The 22,342-nt window shown below is 47.3% G+C and overlaps 1 protein-coding gene across 2 annotated transcripts in view; it reads right to left on the reverse strand.

Annotated features, from left to right (window-relative positions):
* Positions 1–22,342, reverse strand: part of NHSL2 (NHS like 2) — a 106,586-nt gene that overhangs the window by 49,313 nt on the left and 34,931 nt on the right. The window contains exon 1 of one of the 2 annotated variants that reach the window (XM_033137598.1): positions 5,868–6,118. The exons of the other annotated variant lie outside the window; for it this stretch is intronic. Within the exon in view, the coding sequence (XP_032993489.1) occupies positions 5,868–5,988 (121 nt within the window). The 5' untranslated portion in view covers positions 5,989–6,118. Of the gene's footprint in view, positions 1–5,867; positions 6,119–22,342 lie in introns of those variants that run through there. 2 annotated transcript variants of the gene reach the window in all.

Genomic DNA, 22,342 nt, shown 5'->3' on the forward strand with positions numbered 1-22,342 from the left:
CTTGAATTCAGGCAAACACCACAACAGCAAGAGGAATGTGAAAAAGGAGGACTCTAATGGTTGTGGGGAGGAACTGGAATGATCCTACTAAGGAAAAAAAAAGGCACAACAGATTCAAAAGGAGCAAAAGAACAGGGAGGATTTGGAAGCAGAGAATTGGAAGCTGGCAAGCAAAGGAAATTAATTAAGAAAAGCCTATGCTCCAGCAGAACTCTGCTAACGTTCCTTCCTACTCCTAAGAGACAAAATCTGCAAAAGAGCAAAGAAAACCACGTGAATCAAGGCTATATTTACTTCCATCAATTTCCCTCCCTCGGAGCACAGGGATTGGAGAGTCCTGGTAAAATCATTCCCTGTGATTGCAAACGAGACCTGTCAGTCACACGGGAGCTCCCCCGCCCCTTCCCCACACATTAGTTTCGTTTTTTACCAAATACAGTGCAGTGTTTTTAAAAATTCTAAGTACACCAAACATGGGGGCGGGTGAGGGGATGCTTTCTGCTTCAACTCAGGGTGCTTTATACAAATCCCTCTTAACCTTGGAGAACCCCACAATCCTTTTAAGGCACCCCCCCTTCAGAATTCAATATTTGTCCAAACCTAGGGCACAACCCTAGACTTCTCTGCAAGGTTGTTTGCTTTTCTGATTGAAAGCTGAAGTTTGCTTTTCAGTTGGCTGAAGATCTTACGTTAAGGTTCACTGGCACTTGCAGAGCATCCTGACACGATAAGATAAGCAGGCATTACTGAAATTCCCTCCTCCTCCGTACAACTGTTAAAAAGATAATTGTACTGCTGTCCTTATTGCATCTAATCTGGAGGTATCCCTTTCATCCCACTTTTGCCCATTCCCCATCGACTCCATTTTTTTCCTGGGTAGTGAAAGAACAGGGTTCTGCGAAAACGGCACAGGTTGCAAACACACTACACATTTAAACACATTTAAGACGTTGCTTCCCCCCAAAGAAACCTGGGAACAGTAGTTACCTCACAGAGCAACAGCTCCTAGCACCCTTGGCAAAAGGGCAATTCCTAGAATTCTTTGAGCTGCAAAATGTGCTTTGTGCTACAAAGGACAGAGCCTTGTGGCACCTTAAAGACTAGCCAATTTATTATGACATAAGCTTCATGAACTACACTCAACTTCATTAGATGCATGAATGACATAATAAATTGGCAAGTTTACACAAATACGTAACTCCCATAAGTAATCCAAAACATTTAAAGGATATCAGAATGGGGAAGGCTCAGGAGGGGATGTAAGGATGTGAGCAATGAAATGCCAAAACCAACAACAACACCAGAATGGATTAATTTCAATGAGTCTACTCTAAGGAGAGCTAGCATTAGATGCAGCAGAACCCCCACCAACGTCCCCCATGGATAGTAGCGTAACACCCAGTTTATTAGGTTCAGCTGACAATCCCAGAATACTGTACTGAGCTAGTAAAGAGAGGTGGAACAGTTAGCATGTTCACAGCTGGTTGGGAAGATCAGGGTTTATCCCCAATCAGCCATGCAATCAATGACTGCAATGCTCTGCATAGCTTTCTGGGAGTAAGCCACGGTGAACTCAAATGGTGCTTGCTTCTGATTTCATAGGATGGACAATTGATTTACTCTGATACAAGGCAAGGTCTCCAGAATGAGCAATAGCAGCACCTCCCTCCAATATAGCAGCAGCAGCAGCAAGTAATATTAATATAATGTATGGGTTAAATAGCACAGTTGTGCCCAGTATGTGCATTGCTAATACAGGATAAGAAAGGAAATGGTGCTCTCTTGCTTCATTCACATAGACCAGGTGTCAGGAATCTCAAGCTCTCCAGAAGTTGCTGAAGTAAAACTCCCATCTGCCCCAGCAAGCACAGTCAATGGCCAGCAATTACGAGAGTTGTCGTTCAGTAACTTCTGGAGGGCCAAAGGTTCCCCACACGTGACACAGGTTGCTGCCATAGTTCAGCCTTCCTTAACCAAATCTGCCAAACTGTTCTTCCATTTCAGTGGCCTACAGCTTGATCCTGTGCAGCTTGCTTCTAGCACAGGATAGTCCAACTTTTCATACCAAGTGGGCTGCAAGAATGCTTCAACACAGAACCCGCGGGCTGCACATTCCCTTGTTGGGTTGTGGGGAGCGAGGCCAAAATTTGCTCTCATCCCCCCTCCCCTCCTGCTGCCTTCCCAAAGCCAGGTAAATTGGGAAAGCGTTAACTAGATTTTAGGAGGCAGGGAGGGCTCTAGGACCCTGTCAGAGCCCTCATGTCTCCATCCCAAAGCGCTTACCCAGCTTTGGAAAGGCTGTGTGTGTGTGTGAAATGTTGCTGAGGGCAGCCAAAAAATGCCTCGAGGGCTGCATGCATCGGACCACCCAATTCTAGGGAATATATGAAAAAGATGGCAGCCTTACAGAACAATCCTGTGCATATTTTTTTACCCAGAAGTGAGCCCCACAGCCTGCAATAGGTCTTACTCCCTTGCGCTGAGGTAGCGATTGTGGCAATCTTGGCAACGCTGGAAGAAGCTGAGGGAGGAGCTGGAATCTAACAACATCTGGCAGAATGTAAGGACAACGCTTTTTGGATCACTTTGGTGGTAAAAAGTAATCTATACCTGCAAATTAAATAAATAAGCAAACGTTATAAAGAACCCTGTGGGATCAGACCAAAGGCCCATCTCACCCAGAAACCTGTTTTCACAGGTACCAACCAGATGCCTATGGGAAGCCTTCGAAGCAAGACATGAGAGAAACAGCACAATTCTGCCCTCTTCTTCTTCCCAGCTGCTGATATTCAGAGGTATACTGCCTCTGATACTGGAGGTACTGCACAGATATCACAAGTAACAGCCATGGACAGCCTTATCCTTTACAAATCTGCCCATCTCCCTTTTAAAACTATACAAGCTGATGACCATCACGACACGTAATGGTAGGAAAACCCCACCTGTCCATTCCTTACCTTCTTTTCCAAACGAAAAAGCCCCAAATGTTGTAACCTTTTCTCGATGCCTTTTATTATGTTGGTTGCCCTTTTCTGAACCTTTGCCAGCTCTACAATATCCTTTTTGAGGATGCAATACAATTGAATACAACAACAACAACAACAACAACAACAACAACAACAATTTATTATTTATGCCCCAGCCACTCTGGGCGGCTCCCAATCGAGTGTTAAAAACAATACAGCATTAAATATTAAAAACTTCCCTAAACTGGGCTGCCTTCAGATGTCTTTTAAAAATAGGATAGCTGCCTATTTCCTTGACATCTGATGGGAGGGCGTTCCACAGGGCGGGCACCACTACTGAGAAGACCCTCTGTCGGGTTCCCTGTAAACTCACTTCTCGCAATGAGGGAACCGCCAGAAGGCCCTCGGTGCTGAATCTCAGTATCCGGGCTGAACGATGGGGGTGGAGATGCTCCTTCAGGTATACAGGACCGAGGCCATTTAGGGCTTTAAAGGTCAGCACCAATACATATTCCATGGGCAATTGCACCATAGATTCTCATAGTCTCTCCTACTTACCCCTAACAGAGAATTCATCTTTTTTTTTGAAGCTGCCACATACTGGGTTGACATCATCCTCAAAGATATTCATTACCATTCCAATATCTCTTTCCTGGTCAATCGCTGCCAGTTCAGACCCACTTCTGATGTTTTGGACTACTTATGGGAGTTATAGTCCAAAACATCTGGAAGACACCTGGTTGGGTAAGGTTGTGGCATGTATGTGTAAACTTGCCGATTTAGGGTGTCCTTCATGCATCTAACGCATCAAAATACCGGTAAGCAGCTAGTTCCTGCCAATCCTGATGCTGTCATTAGCATCAGGTTTCATCACCTGCTATCTCCTCTGGAGAGACAAATACTTTGGGGGTATATTGATTAGGGATAAGGGGACAGTCTGGTGTGGCCAAGTGGCAGTCCACCCAGGGAAGATGGGGCAAAGGGGGCAGCGAATGCAGGAAGTGGGGGACAAGAAAACTAACAATGGTTTGTTTGTTTATTGCATTTATGTTGCACCTTTTCCTCCAAGGAGCTCAAGGTGGCATGCATAGTTCTCTACCTCCTCATTTAATCCCTACAACAACCCTGTAAGGTAGGTTAGGCTACTGGCCATATTGGCTACGTTCTACCAGCTGCTAATTCTGGTTGGCCGCTATGAGAACAGGATGCTGGACTAGCTGAGCCGTTGGCCTCATACAGCAGACTTTTATGTGCATAGGAGAAAAGAAGGGGGAAGAAGGGCATTTGTGCCACATGCATTTTCTCAGAAGTAAATCCTACTATGTGCAATGCAGCTTCCTCCCAGGGAAGTTCACAAAGGGTTTTTGCAACCCCTACAGAACAACCCTATGCATGTCTACTCAGAAGTCCAAATGAGTTCAGTTACGACTTACCGGTACCCTCCAGTACGTTTGTATAGGATCACAGCCCTGGGATGCTCTCTTCATTAGTTCTGCCCCTTCAGCTGGATTCTACGGACGTTTTACTCTGGAGGAAGTCCCATCCCATTGAATAAAATAGGATCTAAATTCTAAGTACCAGGGAGGCATTTGTACACGTACATTGAAAGATGGCACGGATGTGTGTGAGTGAAAGTGATTGGTCAGCACAGGCAAACAATCAGTAAACATAAAAACATAAATCACACACACACACACAACCTCCTCAATGCAGCCAGTTCACATGTTCAACTATAGCTCATGAAGCAGGGAGCACCTGTGTAAACCTGTCCTTAAAGATGTGAGGAGGAAAAGGGAAATGGGGTGGGGGTGAGGAAAGAACCTGATACAGTACATGTCTTTCCAACACCTGAAGAACCTATGCCAGTCTAATCACAAACACAACATGATGCAAATAGAAAAGAGAGAGATCTTCTGAACACACCTTTTCTGACCTGCATGGATACAGCCCCTTTGGATGTTTTCTCTACTAGCCTTTTAAGATACAATAAATGCACTCTGCAACGCTGCGTTCATATAGAATCACAGAACTATAGAACTGGAAGGGACACAAAGGGTCATCTAGTCCAACCCCCTTCAATGGAGGAATCTTTTGCCCAACGTGGGGCTCGAACCCACGATGCATGCTCTACCGACTGAGCTATCCAAGGAGCTTCCTAGTAAGCAAGCTTAGAATTGCAGCCTGGAGCATCTCACCTGCCACCTGAGATTCAGACAGCTGCTTGGGTGAGAAAGGAGATCAGAGAGTCGGAAGGGTCTTTAAAGGTCATAAAGCCCAACCCTCCCTGCCGGTGCAAGAAATGTTGCAACCCTGACAGGTAGCCTTCTTGGGGAAAATCACCTGCAAGAGGAGGATGGTGATTTTTTTCTTTAGCATCTTGCCACTTCAGATTTCCCTCTTTCACAAGCACACACATGTGCAACTATCTAATTTTAGGCTCTTGGCTTTATTTCCTTTTTTTAGAGGGAGGAAGAGAGTAATGTGCATTATTACTTCACTTACTTCAGTGGCCAAGCCAGCTCTGCTACATTTGGGAGCCCTCCTGGCTCATTCAGCTTAGTGGAACCCCGACCCTTCCTCCCCAAAAGTCTGCCTGCCCCATCCTTGATGGCACCGCACGTGCACAAGCTCAACGTGTTTCGAAAGCCGTGCCCGTGCTACCCAAGTGCACGTGTGAACCCTCCTCCCGCTTCCCAGGAGCTCCTTATCCTGTGAAGTGCTGTAGCCTCGGCCTCTAAAACCTCCCTGCAGTGCTGAGCTGTGACGCGGAGAGCAAGTTACTGGCAGTGGCAGGGTGGTGGTGGGCTCTGAAGCCATCCATCCATCCCTCTGCAAAGGTTCCAGGGAGAAGCAAAAAACCTGATAGGCTCAAATCATCCGTAATCTCTGTCTCAACCCTACCTGTTGCCGGTTGCGCGACAGCGGTGGGGGCAGAGGATGAGGAAGGGGAGACGGCAGCGGTGCGCGGGGGTCGCTTGCTGCGGGGCGCTTTGCCGAGCATAACCGGCGGGGAGTTGCCCATCTCGGTGCGCTGCTGTTGCTGCTGCTGCTGCTGTTGCTGCTGCAGGATTCTCCGGGGCGCAGGAGAGCATCGCTCAGGCTCCGGAGCTCGGCGGGAGGAAGGCTCGAGCACAGCCAGCCGCCGCCGCCGCCGCCGCTCCTGCGCGCCGATTCTGCCCGGGACTGGCGGCGGCTGTTCAGCTCATGCCCTTCTCTGGGTGCTTCGCATCTCCGCCGCCGCCTTTGCATCAGCTGCAGGCGCCGCAGCAACAGCGTCGCCGCCACCACCTGCCCCCGCCCGCGGGCGGGCTGTGAAAGAAAGGAGGGGGGGGAAGAACCACAAAAAAGGAAGGGGGGGAGAGAATAAAATATTCTCCCAAGCCTCCTCCCTCCGGATCTTTTCGCAAGCCTGACAGTCTGACAGGAGACTAGGCACCCGCACACCCACGCGTGTGCAAAAAGCCACGCGCAGCCTCAATGGGAGAGGGGACCACCCGGTGGCCAAGCAGTGGCGGGGTCGCCTTCGGAAACTGTTCTCTGCAGCAGGCAAACAATGCTCAGTACCCAAGGGCCTTTGGAAAGTGATCATCATTGAGAGGAGTGCTCCCCAGAGCATGTGCAGAGAGTCCCTAGTCATCTCTCCCATGGAGACTCCATTCGGACCCTGGAAGCACTTCTGTGAGCAAAGACGGGTGGGGGGGGCCTGTGGAGGAGAAGAGAGGCTCAACTTGCATGTTGCTGGTGATAAATAGCACACTCCTCTAATGTGTCAACCTGTGCTAGCTGGGAGGCAAGGGTGCCCTGCAAAATGTACACGTGGCAGGTCAGTGAACACAATACACAGGGTGTCAGATTGTGTTGGGTCTCTCTAACCTAAAAAGCAGCACACATAAAGCAACGCACAGAAAATGCTCTATTTGGTTGGAAGGAACTCTTGACATTTTGGGAAGCAGTGAGGCAGGGGAGGGGGGGAGAGAGGGGGGTACAGTCTGTGGGTATCTTGTCTGAAATGTGCACACAGCAAATGTCCACAGAAAGAGATGAATAATCATAAGCACTTGTGTGCCTCTAAATTGCCACAGATGCATACAAGCAATATGTGCCGCTAGAAACCTGCAGGCAGAAACCTTGTACACAAATGCAACCCCTCACCCCACAAGAACAAACCAGAGCATGCACATGAACTGCCTTGGACTGCAGCCATGGAGAAACCACTGCTAAGACTTTGAACCTATTTCTATCACCCTCCTCTTACCAAACCTGCCCTTTTATCTGACATGTAAAGCTGTTGCCTGATCAAAGAGATCTTAGCCAATTAAACTGTATGAGTTTTAGCTGGTCAGCTGATCATCAACAGAGGCTGCAATCCTAAATAGGACTGGCAAATGTTTCTGAATAAGTATGTCTAGGACGGCACAGTGAACCTAAATGAGTTTGTATATGAGTGGGGGGGGGAGCAATAGTTCTAAAACACATAACATATTTTGGGTTGTTGTTTTTCAGATCAGAGGTGGTGAACCTGCAGCCCTCCAGATGTTGCTGGACTCCATTTGCAGTTGAATAACAACTGGAGGGCTACTGTTTTCATTACGTATTTCATGTATGGGGATTGTCATTTGCAAGCATCCTCTTTGCAGAGGCATTTTGCCACCATCACCTTCTCTCTCTCTCTCACACACACACACACACAGGATGGAACACTGCTTCTACAACAGTACTTGCCATCTGCAGTTTATGTAAGTACTTCTATTAATAATAAGGATAATGTTTTGAAATTAAAAGTGCCAGTTACTCAAGGGAGGTTTTTAGTCGATCAAAATGCTGCTGCCCAGCTCACACGTCTCTAGAGCAGCTAAGAAGGGCTGCGCGGATCAGACCAGTGGCCCTTCTAGTCCAGCATCCTGTCCTCACAGTTGTCAACCAGATGAGGGTAATTACCGGTACATTTTGAATCCCCTCCAAACCTGGGCCAAAAATTTGCAGTTGTTTTGCATGATTTTGCAGCAAAACCCCCGCATTTTGCAGTCCCCCATAAATTGAGCAATTGATACATCAAACAGGGCCAACCAGATGCCTGTGGGAAGCCTAAAAGCAGGACTCATGTGCAGTAGCATTCTACCCATTAGTGATTCCCAGCAACTGGCTTTCAGAAGCATTCTGCCTCTGACTGTGGAAGAAGAATATATCCATCAGGATTAGTAGCCATTGAAAACCTTATCCTACACCAATTTGTCTAATCCTTTCTTAAATCCATTCTTGCTGGTGGCCATCACTGCCTCTTGTGGGAGCAAATTCCAGTGTTTAGTAATGCAACATGCGAATAACTGTTATCAAGCAGGAGACCTGCCAGTTGGGAGGGGGGGAGATCAGAAATAAGACTACAAAGGTTTATTTTTTAAAAATAAAAAGAAATGACTCTGCTGGCTCAGTCAAAGCTTGGAACAAATGTTCAGAACCCTTTTTGGATTCTGTGCTTAGTCCCTAAAAGACAAGGCAACATGGGCAGATTGGGAAGGGAGGAGTGGTTGCGAGCTGTGAAGCATATCCTGCTTGCTCCGAAGCCTTCTCTAAATATGTGCTACTGATGTAACTCAGGGATGATGCTGATGGTACTCTACTCAGTGAGGCTGCAAGTGCCCAGAAGCTTCTGGTCCAAGGTCACACATCTCCTAGTTCCTCCACAAACTCCATCAATTAGCAACTAACAGTACAACCCCACACATGGCATGTCTAATCAGAAGTGTCACTGAGTTCAGGGAGCTCAGTTCCTAGGTAAGTAACCATACAACTATAGCTTGGGTGTGCTTCACTAGCCCAGTGAGAAGTAGTGCCACTCTACCTAACCCACTGAGAAAAAGAACATTAAAAAACAAGAAGCTACCACTATATTACACCAGAGTGGGGAAGCAATTTCTGACCGGAGGCCTTAGATAGAGCTCCTTTCACTCCCCCCCCAAGATAGCTGCACTACTGGTTTGGGTATGTTCGCCTGTAGGAACCCATTTATAGTGGGCATGAACTGGGGCTACCACATTTGTTCTGGCAAAATACAGGGCAGGGCAGTTGGCGGGCTATTTCTTTTCCATCCGGCACTGAAGTGACTTCAAAGCAATCCATTACAATTTATTGCAGGCTAACTGAGTGGCCCCTCTGGAATTTGTCACACGGGTACGTGTAAACACACACATACACACAAATTTGTAAATCTGCCTGTGTTTGGCTACTCAGAGTTTAAATACATGACCTTTCACACACCCTTTCAAACACATGCATTTAGAGAGGATACCTAACTTGGCACAGAGAGAGAGAGAGAGAGAGAGAGAGAGAGAGAGAGAGAGAGAGAGAGAGAGAGAGAGAAGGCCTGAAATACAGGACAAAACACTATCAATACAGAATGTAGCATTTTACATTGAAACACAGGGCAATCCTACATTACACAGCAACCCTAGCGTGAACATATGAAGCCATGCTATTGGCACATCTAGGATCAGGTTGAAGCTTCTATAGGGAATTAGGTGTCTCCCAGCCCTATTAGATCCTTTTATCTGGAGTGGCGCTGTGGGTTGGCGGTTCGAATCCCTGCAACGGGGTGAGATCCCATTGCTCAGTCCCTGCTCCTGCCAACCTAGCAGTTCAAAAGCATGTCAAAGTACAAGTAGATAAATAGGTACCACTCCGGCAGGAAGGTAAATGTCGTTTCCGTGTGCTGCTCTGGTTCGCCAGAAGTGGCTTAGTCATGCTGGCCACATGACCTGGAAGCTGTCTGTGGACAAACATCGGCTCCCTCGGCCTATAGAGCGAGATGAGCGTTGCAACCCCAGAGTCGTCCGCAACTGGATTTAATGGTCAGGGGTCCCTTTACCTTTACCTGGAGATAAGGACTGGCAAGCCCAGCACTGGAGGTAGACACTGTCAGGCAGCTAAGGCCCACATACCAGACCCCCCCCCCAAAAAAATCTGGATTTGTTTCACCTTCTCCTCCCTTGTGGTTATTGCCTGTTCACCTGTTGTTTATAAAAATACACAGTGACATGAATGAGGAGATGGAGCCACAGTAAACTTATTTGCCTTTTCCTCAGGTCATAACTATGGGCCAGAGAGAGGGCAAAAACGCCATTGGGACTGAACCCTGGAAACCAGGCTACAGGCCATTTCAGCTTATGCCTGCATCCAACCTCCCTATGTTCATAAGCAGCTGCCTTATACTGAGTCCACCCAACTCAATAACGTCTACTCTGATTGGCAGCAACATTATAGGATCCTGAGCAGGTGTTTTGCTCTACAGTACTGACATCCTTTAAACTAGGGAAGCAAGGGACTAAAACCGGAACCTTTTGCAGGTGAAGCAGCTGCTCCAGCCACAGAACCAGGGATGGGAACAGAAGGGACTTGTGCAAGAGAACTGGGGGCAACTATTTATGGTCGGTTTCCTGTTCAGAGTGGTTTAGCCATCAATTCCTCTTCCAAGGGAACTCTTGGAATGGTTGCTGTGTGAGGGGAACACAAGTCTCTGAACAACTCTCAGCACCCTTAGCAAGCTATGTTTCCCAGGATTCTTCGGGGAATGCCTTGACTGTTTAAAGTGGTACGATACTGCTTAAAATGTGTAGCAGTGATGCAAGATGCTGTATCAGTAACTGCTGGACATTCCCTCTGGGCCAGAAGTGGATTATTTACTTATAAATAATTTCTGGAACACTCTTCATTTAAAAATTGAAACACCCCGAGGCATTTTACAAGAGGAGACAGCAATGAGCTGAATCAAAATGTCAGTCCTGCACACAGTGTGTATGTAACAGACCATAGCTTGGTGACAAGAGTGCATGGTTTTGCATGTAGAAGGTGCTAGCCTCAAACCTCGGCATCTCCTGTTGAAAGGATCAGATGAAGACCTGTGCTTGAGACCCATGAGAACCGCTGCAAGTCAACCAATGATACTGGGCTGGACAGACAAATAATCTTGGTCTCCTATAAAGTAACTTATTCTGTTCCTAAGTAAGGTTTTCACACCAAGGGTGGGAGGGTGCTTTCAGGACCCCGAGAGTCGAACTGCAGGGAGGAGTTTACAGAATGAGAAGGAAACAAAGAGTCCTAGAAAACCCACCTGCATTCATTTAACCTTGCTTTATAAACCACTGTTAGTTCCCCATTTTGCCATTCACTAAAATCCATCAAATTCTCTCTTGGATTTATGAAATTGGGATGTGGAGGGTGAAGAGAGAGGCTGCCTGTATGTGGGAGGCAGAGAGTAGACTCCAGCACATACCGGCTGTTAAAGAACAGAAAGATAAGGACAGAAAAGGGTCCTTTGACAGGAAGGCTTGGAGATGCCTAACCTGAAATTTTGATGCCAGTTATTTCTGAAAAGCCGAAGTCTATATGGGAAAAAAAAAACACCCCAAAGCTATTTTGTGCCTCACTTACAGAAGCCAATTCCCCACTATCATCTGTGCTAAGAAGACAGAGTACCATAAAGCACTGGAAAGTTGCTATGGAAACAGAGACAAATTGGATCAGTACTCAGCATCCCTTGGCAGAGAAGCTCCTTCATTGACTGCTGAGGGAGCCCATTTCCATGGGCATGTGCATGGAAACCCAACCACCTGCCCAGGCAGCAGTGCCATGCCAGCAGCACAAGCCCTCAAGGTGACACACACCACCCCAATGAGAACAGCAGCCAAAAATCTGCAAGCCAAGCCCACCAAGTAAAGTGGCACACAACTGCTGCAGAACTTGGCTGCCTTCGAGCCCCCATAATGCCCATGCAACTGAGATGTGTGAAAGTCAAGTAACATCCACAAAGAGCAAAAGATAACACCTAGTCCTGTGTTTGGAAGGGGGGGGGGAATCTGCAGGTCCAGCCTCAGGTCCCTGGAGGCAGAATTCTGCTGGGTTCTCGTGACCTCATAGACAAGGCTTAAAGTTGCCATGTTTGCTCTTGTGCTTCTGCTCTGGCTGTGTGCACACTGGCACATGGCTGGCAGAAATGAAGCCGGTGCTGCTTGATGGGGATGGTGTCTCCTGTTGAATTTCTGCCTGTCTGGCAACTGTTAATGGGGAAAGGCTATAAGCTTTATGGGCATAAGCTTTGCCTGCCAAACATGCCAGTTCAGTCCTTGGTCATCTCCGGGTCAAGCTAGGAAAGACACACACACACACACACACTCTTAAATTCTGGAGAGCCACTTGTGGAATGTTCTCCTCAGGGAGGTTAACCTGACACCTTCCTTGCATACCTTTAGGCACCAGCCAAAAATGTCCCTCTTCAACCAGGCCTCTGGCTGATTAATATTCCACTGCCTTTAAAATGTGCAGGGCCTTTTCAAAGCTGACCCCATATATATTTATGGAACCTGCCTACCCAATGGAGGTATGTCTGGGCCTGACTCCTTCCTTGATTGCTTAAAAACTTTTTTGATTTCAGTCTACCTCTGGTTGAAATGAAAGGCTAATTTTGCAAACTGTTGTTGCTCCCTGTTTTTAAATCTACAATTCTGCTACTGGTATGGGTTAATAATTTTTAAAATGGCTTTTCTTTTGGTTTTAAACTTTTTAGATAAGAGTCGTACCTTGGTTGGTTGAACGTCCTGAAACTTGGATGTTTTGGCTCGCAAACGCTGCAAACCCAGAAGTGAGTGTTCCGGCTTGCAAACATTATTTTGGAACTTAAATGTCCGACGGGGCTTCTGTGGCTTCTGATTGGCTGTAGGAGCTCCTGCAGCCAATCAGAAGCTCCTGCAGCCAATCAGAAGCCACGATTTGGTTTTTGAACATTTTGGACATCAAACGGACTTCCGGAACGGATTCCATTCAACTTCCAAGGTGCAACTGGATTGTATTGACTTTTCAATATTTTAATGATATTGCTTGGGGGAGGGGATCCTTTTGAAAGGCAGCTTATCTTTAAAACACACACACACACAGTCCCCCCCCCCTCCTCCCCAATCCCATCCTATATCCTCCGTTCAACACTTCCTTAGGACAGCACTTGGGGACATGTTTACCAATAGTCCAAATAGGGGTTTATTTGTAGAGGCAGAGGAGTCAAAGAGAAGGAAGGAGAAGGACTGGAAACAGATGGCTTCGGAGACATAGAAGAGGGGGGAAATGGAAAGGGGGCAGAGAGAGAACCACCATATTTTACAACTTGAACTTATTAACACCTTCCTTGCCTGTTTAATGTACACTTTTCCATGCATAGGATAGGTCTGATTAGTTCAAATGTCAAAATGTGCTTTCCGCAAACCAATGTTTTCAGAAAAGGGCAAAGGGTTGTCCTCAATATTATTGGTGGGTGGGTCACATTCTTCCATGCACATTCAGACTTCCCCATGACCATTTATTTTATTTTTTTGAACCAGGATGTTTTGCTCATTTGAAATATAAGCTGTAGCCAGTCTCCAGCTTGCTTAGGATCTTTAGATGGGAACATAGGAAGTTGGCTTATACTGCGTCAGACCCTTGGTCCATCTAGCTCAGTACTGTATACACTGACTGGCAGCAGCTCTCCAGGCCAGGGTTTCAGGCAGAGTTCATTCTCAGCCCTATCTGGAGGTGCTGCACCTTCTGCATGCATACAACTAAACTATGGTCTTTTATTCTGAGTTCTCACAGTATGCAAACCTTGCTTAGAAGGTTGGCCACACGCCATGGCATAGATGATTGACAGCAGCATCTTCACTGCTGGGACTTGTCTCATCTACAGCTAAAATTTGCCATTTTAGCTAAGTGTTATTGGCAGCTGGTAAGAGCTCTTTCATTATATTTCACCAAAAGTAGCACCTTCCCAAGCATTACTGCCTGCAAAGATTGCTCACTCCCTTTTTTTTGGGGGGGGGGAGAGGAAAAGTCAGCTTCCTGTGCCTTAAAAGATCCAAGCAGATGTTCTAACAGGCTGAGTTTTCCACTTTATTGCATCATGAAAGCAGGAAATGCTGCTCCCACTGGATATTTGTATGGCATGCAAAGGAACCTATCAAGAAAAATAAAAAGTTAGCTGCACCCATTTTTCTTCTTGAGGAAATAATCCAGCAAGAGTGTCACCCTTCACTCAGCACACATTTGCATTAGAATCCCCCACTCAATGCATTTTCAAGATCCGCTTGAAAACCAGATGAGCTAATCTGCCTTAAACACCCCTTTGCAAATGCAAACACAGGGTGTGTGAAGCTCAGCAAAGAGTGGGTTTTAACCCTTTCTTTTACAGTGCACTTCCCTGGAGATATATGTACACCTTGCTCCAGATTAATTATTAGGATTTTTATTTATTTGATTTGCTGCCCATTCTTCACCATAAGGCCCCAGGACAAGATCACAGCAATTTAAAAATGCAATATTAAAAACAGCTGAAAACAAATTACAAATTAAGAATAAGCTGGGCCCTAGTATATATAGAGGGACGTGGGTGGTGCTAGGGACGCGGGTCTAAACCACTGAGCCTAGGGCTTGCCAATTGGAAGGTCGCGGTTCGAATCCCCGTGACAGGGTGAGCTCCCATTGTTCGGTCCCAGCTCCTGCCCACCTAGCAGTTCGAAAGCAAGTCAAAGTGCAAGTAGATCAATAGGTACTGCTCCGGTGGGAAGGTAAACAGCGTTTCTGCATGCTGCTCTGGTTCGCCAGAAGTGGCTTTGTCCTGCTGGCCACATGACTCCGAAGCTGTCTGCGGACAAACGCCGGCTCCCTCGGCCAGTAAAGCGAGATGAGCGCCACAACCCCAGAGTCATTTGCGACTGGACTTACCGTAACTGTCGGGGGTCCTTTACCTTTACCTTTAGTGTATATACAGGCTCCTCAACTGGTCTGAAGCTGGCATTAAGGACATGGAGCCTGTTATCACAGCAAAGTGTGAGGCTCTTGTGACCTACAAGAACGCACCCTGCAAGAAGATGCCTGCTGCGCTAAGAAAGGCAAGGTGTGATGCCCAGCAGATTACCAGATGATGTGCCAAAGACTTCTGGCTGCAGCTGTGTCAGAACATTCAACTCTTTGCTGACAGTGGCAAAGGCATGAAGACAGCCGTTGGACCAATAGTCAGGAAAACTGCACAGCTGAAAACCTTGTCTAGTGAGATCATCGCAGGCCGCAGAAAGCAAATGAGCCAATGGGCAGAGCACTATCAAGAACTGTACTCAGTGGCTTAGGAAGCCGCTTGGGCACCCAGAGCAGCAAACATGATGTGCACCCGGGGGCGGGATGTCGCTACGTAGCATGCATGCGCAGCGTCACTACGTACGACGCATGAATTGTACGTAGCGACACCGCACATGCGCTGTACATAGCGGGTTACCAGCGGTGCCGCTCCAGCGCCATACGGACTGTGCCGGGATCCTCTGCTTGCGGCTACAGCCGCGAACGGAGGATCCTCTACATGCAGCTGCAGCCGTGGGCAGAGGATCCCAGAACTGTCCGTACAGCGCTGAAGTGGCAGTGCTGGCAAACCGCATGCCTTGTCACCCTCGGAGACGTGGCACTGGGAGCACACACCCCGCTGCTATGCCACTGACTGTACTAGCAGGAAAAAAAGGTCTCCAGCACAGGAACTGACAGCATCCAGACTCTGCCTGTCTTGGAAGAGCTGGGTTTCCCTCTTTCCCTCAACAAGCCTAAGAATGACATCAACTCTCAGGCACGTGATAAAGGCCCCAAGACAGGATGGAATCCCAACAGAAGTGTTGAAAGCCAGTCTCAGTTCCTCCCTCAAGATGCACCTTCACAAAACGTTGGGGAAACGGATGCACAAGACATGCATGACCCCAACATGGTGACCCTCTGTAAGAAAAAGGTGACCACCATGACTGTAACAACTACCATTGAATCTCCCTGCTGAGTACTGTGGGAAAGGCCTTTGACATTGCAGTTCTCAACAGATTTCAGTCGCTCACTGACAGGGTCTATCCCGAGTCACAATGCAGCTTTAGAGCTCAGAGCTCAATAGTCAATTTGATTTCCTCACTGCACCAGCTTCAGGAGAAAGAGCGAGAGAAGAGATGCCCTTTGTGCACTGCCTTCACAAGACCCGATGAAGGCCTTTGACCTTGTCAGCTGAAAAGGACACTTCACAATGCTCAACGATTTAGGGTGCCCACCTAAAAGACAAGAAATGCCGTGGTGCACCTATAGCAGTAAAACCGGATGCCTTCATCTGCCCTAGCTGCAACAAAACATGTCTCTCCCATATTGTTGCAGCAGGCCCTGTGACTCTCCAACTGTCTGACTTTACCCCGAAAAGGAGCCATCTTCCACTGTCTCCTGAGGCAGACATGCCAACAATATATTGTCAAAGGCCGTAATAAAGAGGTGTGTCTTCAACATAGGATAGGAACTATGTAATTAAACTGCTGTGTTCTCACAATTAGGTTAAGGTGGGATCTATAACTTTCAAATTGCTTTCTGGAGGATGGGACAGGGTGGTGAAGGGAACACTTTCTTTTCAACCATTTATCACAGCACTTGGAAGTGATAATAGCAGCATTAAGCAATCTTGCTAAGTAATCAGCACAAGTCCAACTGTTTGCTTTCCATAAACATTAGAAGGGAATATACCTTTCTGTCCGGATTTAACTAACCTGCAACTGGCTGTGTGTATTTGAGGGGAAGCTACCTAGATTCTGTGGTATTGTGAACACCCCTCCCTCCTCCTTTATTATTATTATTATTATTTGCCCATCATTTGGTTTTAAATTTATGGGAGCTGCCGTCAGCACTTTTTGTAAGAAGTGATATAAATTTACATAATAACTACATTTTTAAAAATTGTATGCAGTGGTTCTTAATCCCAGGGGCACATGGTTGCAAATAAGGATAGCATCCAGCCACAAAAGGTGCTTTCTGCTCCACCCGCTGTTCCACTGTCCCAGCATTGTGTTCGGTAGAGCAAAGGAAACTTCTTAGGAGAAGGAGCTTCTATGGAAGTCATAGGAAACTACCCCTTATTGAATGGACCCTTGTTTTCCAAGGAGAAGTGACTCTCCAGGGTTTGAGACGGGAAATTTTTCCTAGCCCTAGCTGGAGATGCCAAGGATCGAACCTGGGACCCTGCCACTGAGCTATCCCCCACCTGGGCATCTTTCTCACAGCAGGAGGAGGGTGTGTGCACCAGGCTGCATGCAACCATACAATACTCCCAGCCAATCCCTGGTGGAGCAGGTTGGCAGAGTGGGGTTGGGTGGACGACAAGTTGAGAAACGCGGGGGGGGGGGGGGAGAGAGAGAGAGAGAGAGAGAGAGAGAGAGAGAGAGAGAGAGAGAGAGAGAGTTTGATTTTAAAGAAAAGTTTTGAGGAAACACTGCTATAGTAACCGAGGGTACAAATGTCATATAAGACAGGGGGGAAACAAAAACAAACAAACCACCACTGGCCAACCCTTTCCCTTCATTATGCCTTCCTTACAGTTCACTCTCTCCAGGACCACCCAATTCTCTTCCTCGCAAACAAGGAAAATAAAATCGATGGGAGCCCAGGGCTCAACTGTGAGCAGGGATTCATTAGGGGTGCTGGTCTGGTTTTAATGCTAAAACATTTGAAGTTATGATTTAAAAAAAAAAGATTTGTCTCTAAGCATATGCAGAGTGTACTCCCCCCCCCTTTTTAATCAGTCATTCACATTCACGCAAACAAACCTAGCCCCTGCCTGCCTGAAGATTTGGGAGGCATCACCCAGTTGTCACTCTTTTCTGGAAGCAATTCCTCCCTGCAGGACACCCACGGGCTCCCATGCAATCCTTTCCAGAAGGGCATATGGCCACGACTTGTTAGCACCATCCTTCCTCCCCTCCCTCCGGCCCTCCCATGCCCCTAGGGCCACAGTGCCCGCATGGGGAGTTCCAGCTGCTGCGCTCCCCTACAGCCAGCGGCATCACAGCCCAAAAGCATAGCACGAAACGGAATGACGGGGGGGTGGAACCCAAAACACTGAATGCAGGCAGTTTTACATACTTGGCTGCTGCCGCTGCCGCTCTGGGAAGCCTCAGATGAGCATAGCCCAAAGCGGGGTGGAACTGCTGTCCATCTCCCAAATGAGTCACAAGCCCCCGCTGGAACCTGCACAGTTCCCAGGCCCTTTTCCCACCCGGAGCAGGCTGCTCCCCACCTCACTGCCTGGGCTTGGGAGGGGGCTGCAGCAGCTCACCCCTTTTCACTGCCTTCCCTAACTCAAGCCAGATTTGCTTCAGGCAAAGCAGTCTCCTGCAGTTGTTTCTCCCGACCAGGCCCTTCTTAAAGGCACAGGCCCTAAATTTGCTGGGCAGTGGGATTCCCCGTCATGCTCCCAGCACCCATGCAGCCTTCCCACCCAGCTCTGGAACAGAAAGGATCAGGGTGTGACAGTTGAACATGAGCACAGGGCAAGTCCCTGGAGAAGAGGTGTGAGGCCTGTGGCCTCTTCAGAAGTTGCTGGACTACTACCACTTCCAGCACCACCACCCCCTCCCCAGCCAATTGAGCCACGCTGGTTGGTCCTGGAAGCCCACAACATCTGGAGGGCAACACATTCCCCAGTCCTGCCCTGGACTGCACAGGCCAAGAGGATCATTTTCCTTAGGTCTCACCAGCACTGAATAAAGTTATGGACATCTGTCTTGAGAGACAATGCGAGTGCACCTCCAGGGGTGAAGTCAGACTGTGGCATCTGTAGGACCAAAGTGCCCTTGGGGGCCCAAGCCTGGGCAGTGTGCATGGAGGTCCTGGACTACCCAGGTGGCAAGACCCCCTCTTGGCCTCTCTAGTGTGGTCCAAAGGAAAGCAGAGCAATAGGTTTGGCACCACCGTGGGTGCAGGAGTTGCCGGAAGGAGGTGTACCAGGCACCATTCAACCATCTTAGAGACTCTGTTGGATTTGTGAGGTTAACAACTTCAAAAACAACACACTGGCCCTTCCTATGTGTGCTTTTTTGACAGGCAGGAACAAAACAGAGATGTTGTCATGGCATGGAGATAGAATGACCTGTGTTCCTCCTCCTCCACCACCTGTTCTTCTTAATCTACCCATTCTTCATCCTGAGGCCCAGGGAAGGTTACAACAATTAAAATGCAATATTAAAAAAAACAGTTTAAAGCAACTTACAAAAATAGAAATAAGGTGTATCAGTGTGATGATTATGTATGTTGTGTTACCATTTTGCATTTTTATATTGCGAACCACTTCATCTTCGGATGAAGCGCGGTATACAAATTTAACAAATAAAATAAATAAGTAATAAATTGTCGGAAACCAGGGTGAAGAGCTGTGTCTTCAGCGTTTGCCAGAAGCGGTACAATGAAGGACGCATCGGTGTGGAGAGGGAATTCTACAACATAGGGGCTGCCACAGAGAAGGCTCTCTCCTGGGCCAACAACTGCCCTCCCCCCCCCCCAAAAAAAACACACTTCTGAAGGTTGAGGAATTACTAAGATTATCTTATTTTAGCACTGTAGAGGGTCTGTGAGGAAGAAAGCAGTCTTTCTGGTATTTAGGGATGGAGTACTTTAGGGTTTTAAATGCCAGCATGAGCACCCTGAACTGGGCCCAGAAACAAAATGGCAGCCAATACAGCTATTCTGAAACGGGCTATATGCAAGATCTAAACGGAACCCCAGGCAGTAATCTGGGCACCGCATATTGGATATTTCTGCGGGTCATGCTGCCTGAAAAACATGGGGCCAGGCCTGTAAAAATAAAAATAAAAGAGTTAGCAAGGGCAGTAGAGTGGATTCAAGTGGCACGGGGCTTTCTTTAACCACAGAACATTGGGGGGGGGGAGATAAAGGAGATTGGCTATGCCACCCCAGGGACCAGGTGTTTACAAAAGTCAGGCAGGCAGACATTAAAAGGAGCTAGAAGAGAGAGGAAAGATTGTTGGGAAAGATTGCACAAGGAGAAGGGGACGACAGAGGGCGAGATGGTTGGACAGTGTTCTCAAACATGAGTTTGACCAAGCTGCGGGAGGCAGTGGAAGACAGGAGTGCCTGGCATGTTCTGGTCCATGGGGTCATGAAGAGTCGGACACAACTAAACAAGAGAAGAGAGAGGAGGAGGAGGAAACCCCAGTGCGGGACTGCTCTCCTCCTCCTCCCCTTCTTTAATAAAACAGGATGAGGTATTTGCTTGGTAATTTGCCCAGCCATAAAATGCCAATTGGGAATGAGTAGTGCAGACAGAAACACCCTTGGATCTGTTTATGCACCCAAGAGGAGGCACAAATTTTATTTCCTTTTATTTATTTAATCGCCTTGAAACGCAGAGCTAGGAAGATTATGGGATGGCGTTGGCAGCATTAGACTTCTAATGTGAGAGAAGACAGGTATTAGGCCTCTCTAACATTGCAAACCTACAAACTTCAGATCCCAGACTTGTGCAGTTTGGTTGTTGTTCAGGGGCAGGGGAACACTCTGCACATTCTCAATAGCACTCTCCCCAATGCTGTTCAACCTTTCAAGGGCAACATGGTAATTTCCAGGCAGGTTTTTGTCAGTTCCATTCACACATATTTTGCCCATAGCGTGCATATGCCATTTTATTTTATTTCGAGATTTATTAGCGTTTTATTATTTATTTGAAGTTTAAATGCCATTTTCTTATTTAATTCCAATTCACTGCTTCCATGGGGGGGGGAATAGTAGAATCCCCCCCCCACCAGAAGTGCAAAATATAGATTATTTATTTATTTATACATTGCCTTTTTCCTTGATGGGACTCAGTGGCTTAGATTAAGTGTGTGTGTGTGTGTGTGTGTGCAACCTATGTGGTGGTAATTTGGTGGGAACGCTGCAAAAATAAATCTTGTGTGCATGGGTAGCACAAAGTCAACAATAAGTTGACATGTGGAAGTATCATGTATTGTTGTAAAAAGGTTCCAATATGGGCAAGCATACTTTATCTGTTGAGTTCTGGCATGAAGCTCTGGTTCATGGGGCTGGTTCACCCATGTGCATGGCCAATAACGAAGGGCAAGGCAATCAAGGGCTGCCCAAAAAAACGAAAGCAACAAATATTATGTGATGGGCTCTTCTTCGCTGGAGATATTTCAATGGAGACCAGATGGGATGTCAGGAATGCTGCTGTAGCTGCATCCTGAATTAGCAGAACCTGTGCTGAGTGGAGTAGAATCGCTCGAAAGGGTGGGCCGGCAACTCCTGCAGCCAAGCTGGTGTCAAATGCATGGCCCTGCTTTCCTTTGGACCACACCAGCAAGGCGGGCGAGGGAGGGGTCTTATCATCTGGGCAGTCCAGGACCTCTTTGCACACTGCCCAGGCTTGCACCCCAGGGAGGTGACTTTGTCTTCACTACCCTCCACCCCCACCCCACCCCACACTCTCCATTGTCTCTTGAGACAGATGATGCCAATAACAGGCTTGAAAGAAGAATGAATGGAATAATGATGGACAAACAAGGAAGTGCGATGCTCCACTGGGTGGAGTCAGAGTGACAGGTGAAGAGTACAGGTTGGAAAATGAGGACTGGAGCAGGAAGAGAGAAAGAGGAGATGAGATGAGAGGGAAAATGCAAATGCATACAAGACTTAGTCCTTTTAAGGTAGGATCTAAAACTGCAAATCCCATCAGCCCCCAATTGGCAAAGGTTGTTTTAACATGTCTGTATTCTGATCAGGGTAGACTCAAAGGTTACTTGAGAAGGAGCATAAAGGGAGAGCGCTACCATCAACAGGTATTTTAAGGGAAGTCTGGACTCAGTGAAGGAGCTGAGAGACTGACTGCATGGCCACCCAGGGACACACCTGGCAGGAACCCTAGGAACATCACAGTATAACAGTGGCTGGAAGGGGGGCAATGGAAAGAGAGAGCTATTGCCTTCATGCTCTGCTTGTGGGTTCCCCACAGGCATAGGTTTTTGGGCAAGTTGGATCCAGCTGGACTCCTCTCACAATCTGATTTCTCTGCACAGACTGCAAGGTTCCAGGCTCCTTGGCCTGACTTTTGCATACCACATCAATAAGATGAGGTCAGACATGTTAACAATCAGATCATATTCCCAAACACATACTAAAAACATAACGAAACTCCAATTTACCATACTGCTAAGTCTGAAAAGCGGATTTAAGTATTTTATTATTATAACAGTGTAACTGGGGCACAGCTAACCTCCTGCAAACAAATCAAAACTCAGGTATTATCACTCACCCAATAATAGTAGTTCTCTGCATGACGTGCACAATAAAACCGATTAAAAATCAGAAGCCCAATTTGCCTCTCCTCTGTTAAGTGGCACACCCCTGCCTTTTGTTAGCTTGTGGAAATACTTCCAGTTGGGATCTTTGGATCTCAAGAGATTGCAAGAAGCCAATACTAGCTTTGCAGGATCAGACCAAAAGCTTGTTTGGCCTGGCATTCTGTTCCCACAGTGGCTAACCAGTTGCCTATGGAAAGCCCACAAGCAGTGCAT

This window comes from Lacerta agilis, chromosome Z, assembly GCF_009819535.1.
Source record: "Lacerta agilis isolate rLacAgi1 chromosome Z, rLacAgi1.pri, whole genome shotgun sequence".
NCBI classification, from domain to species: Eukaryota; Metazoa; Chordata; class Lepidosauria; order Squamata; family Lacertidae; genus Lacerta; species Lacerta agilis.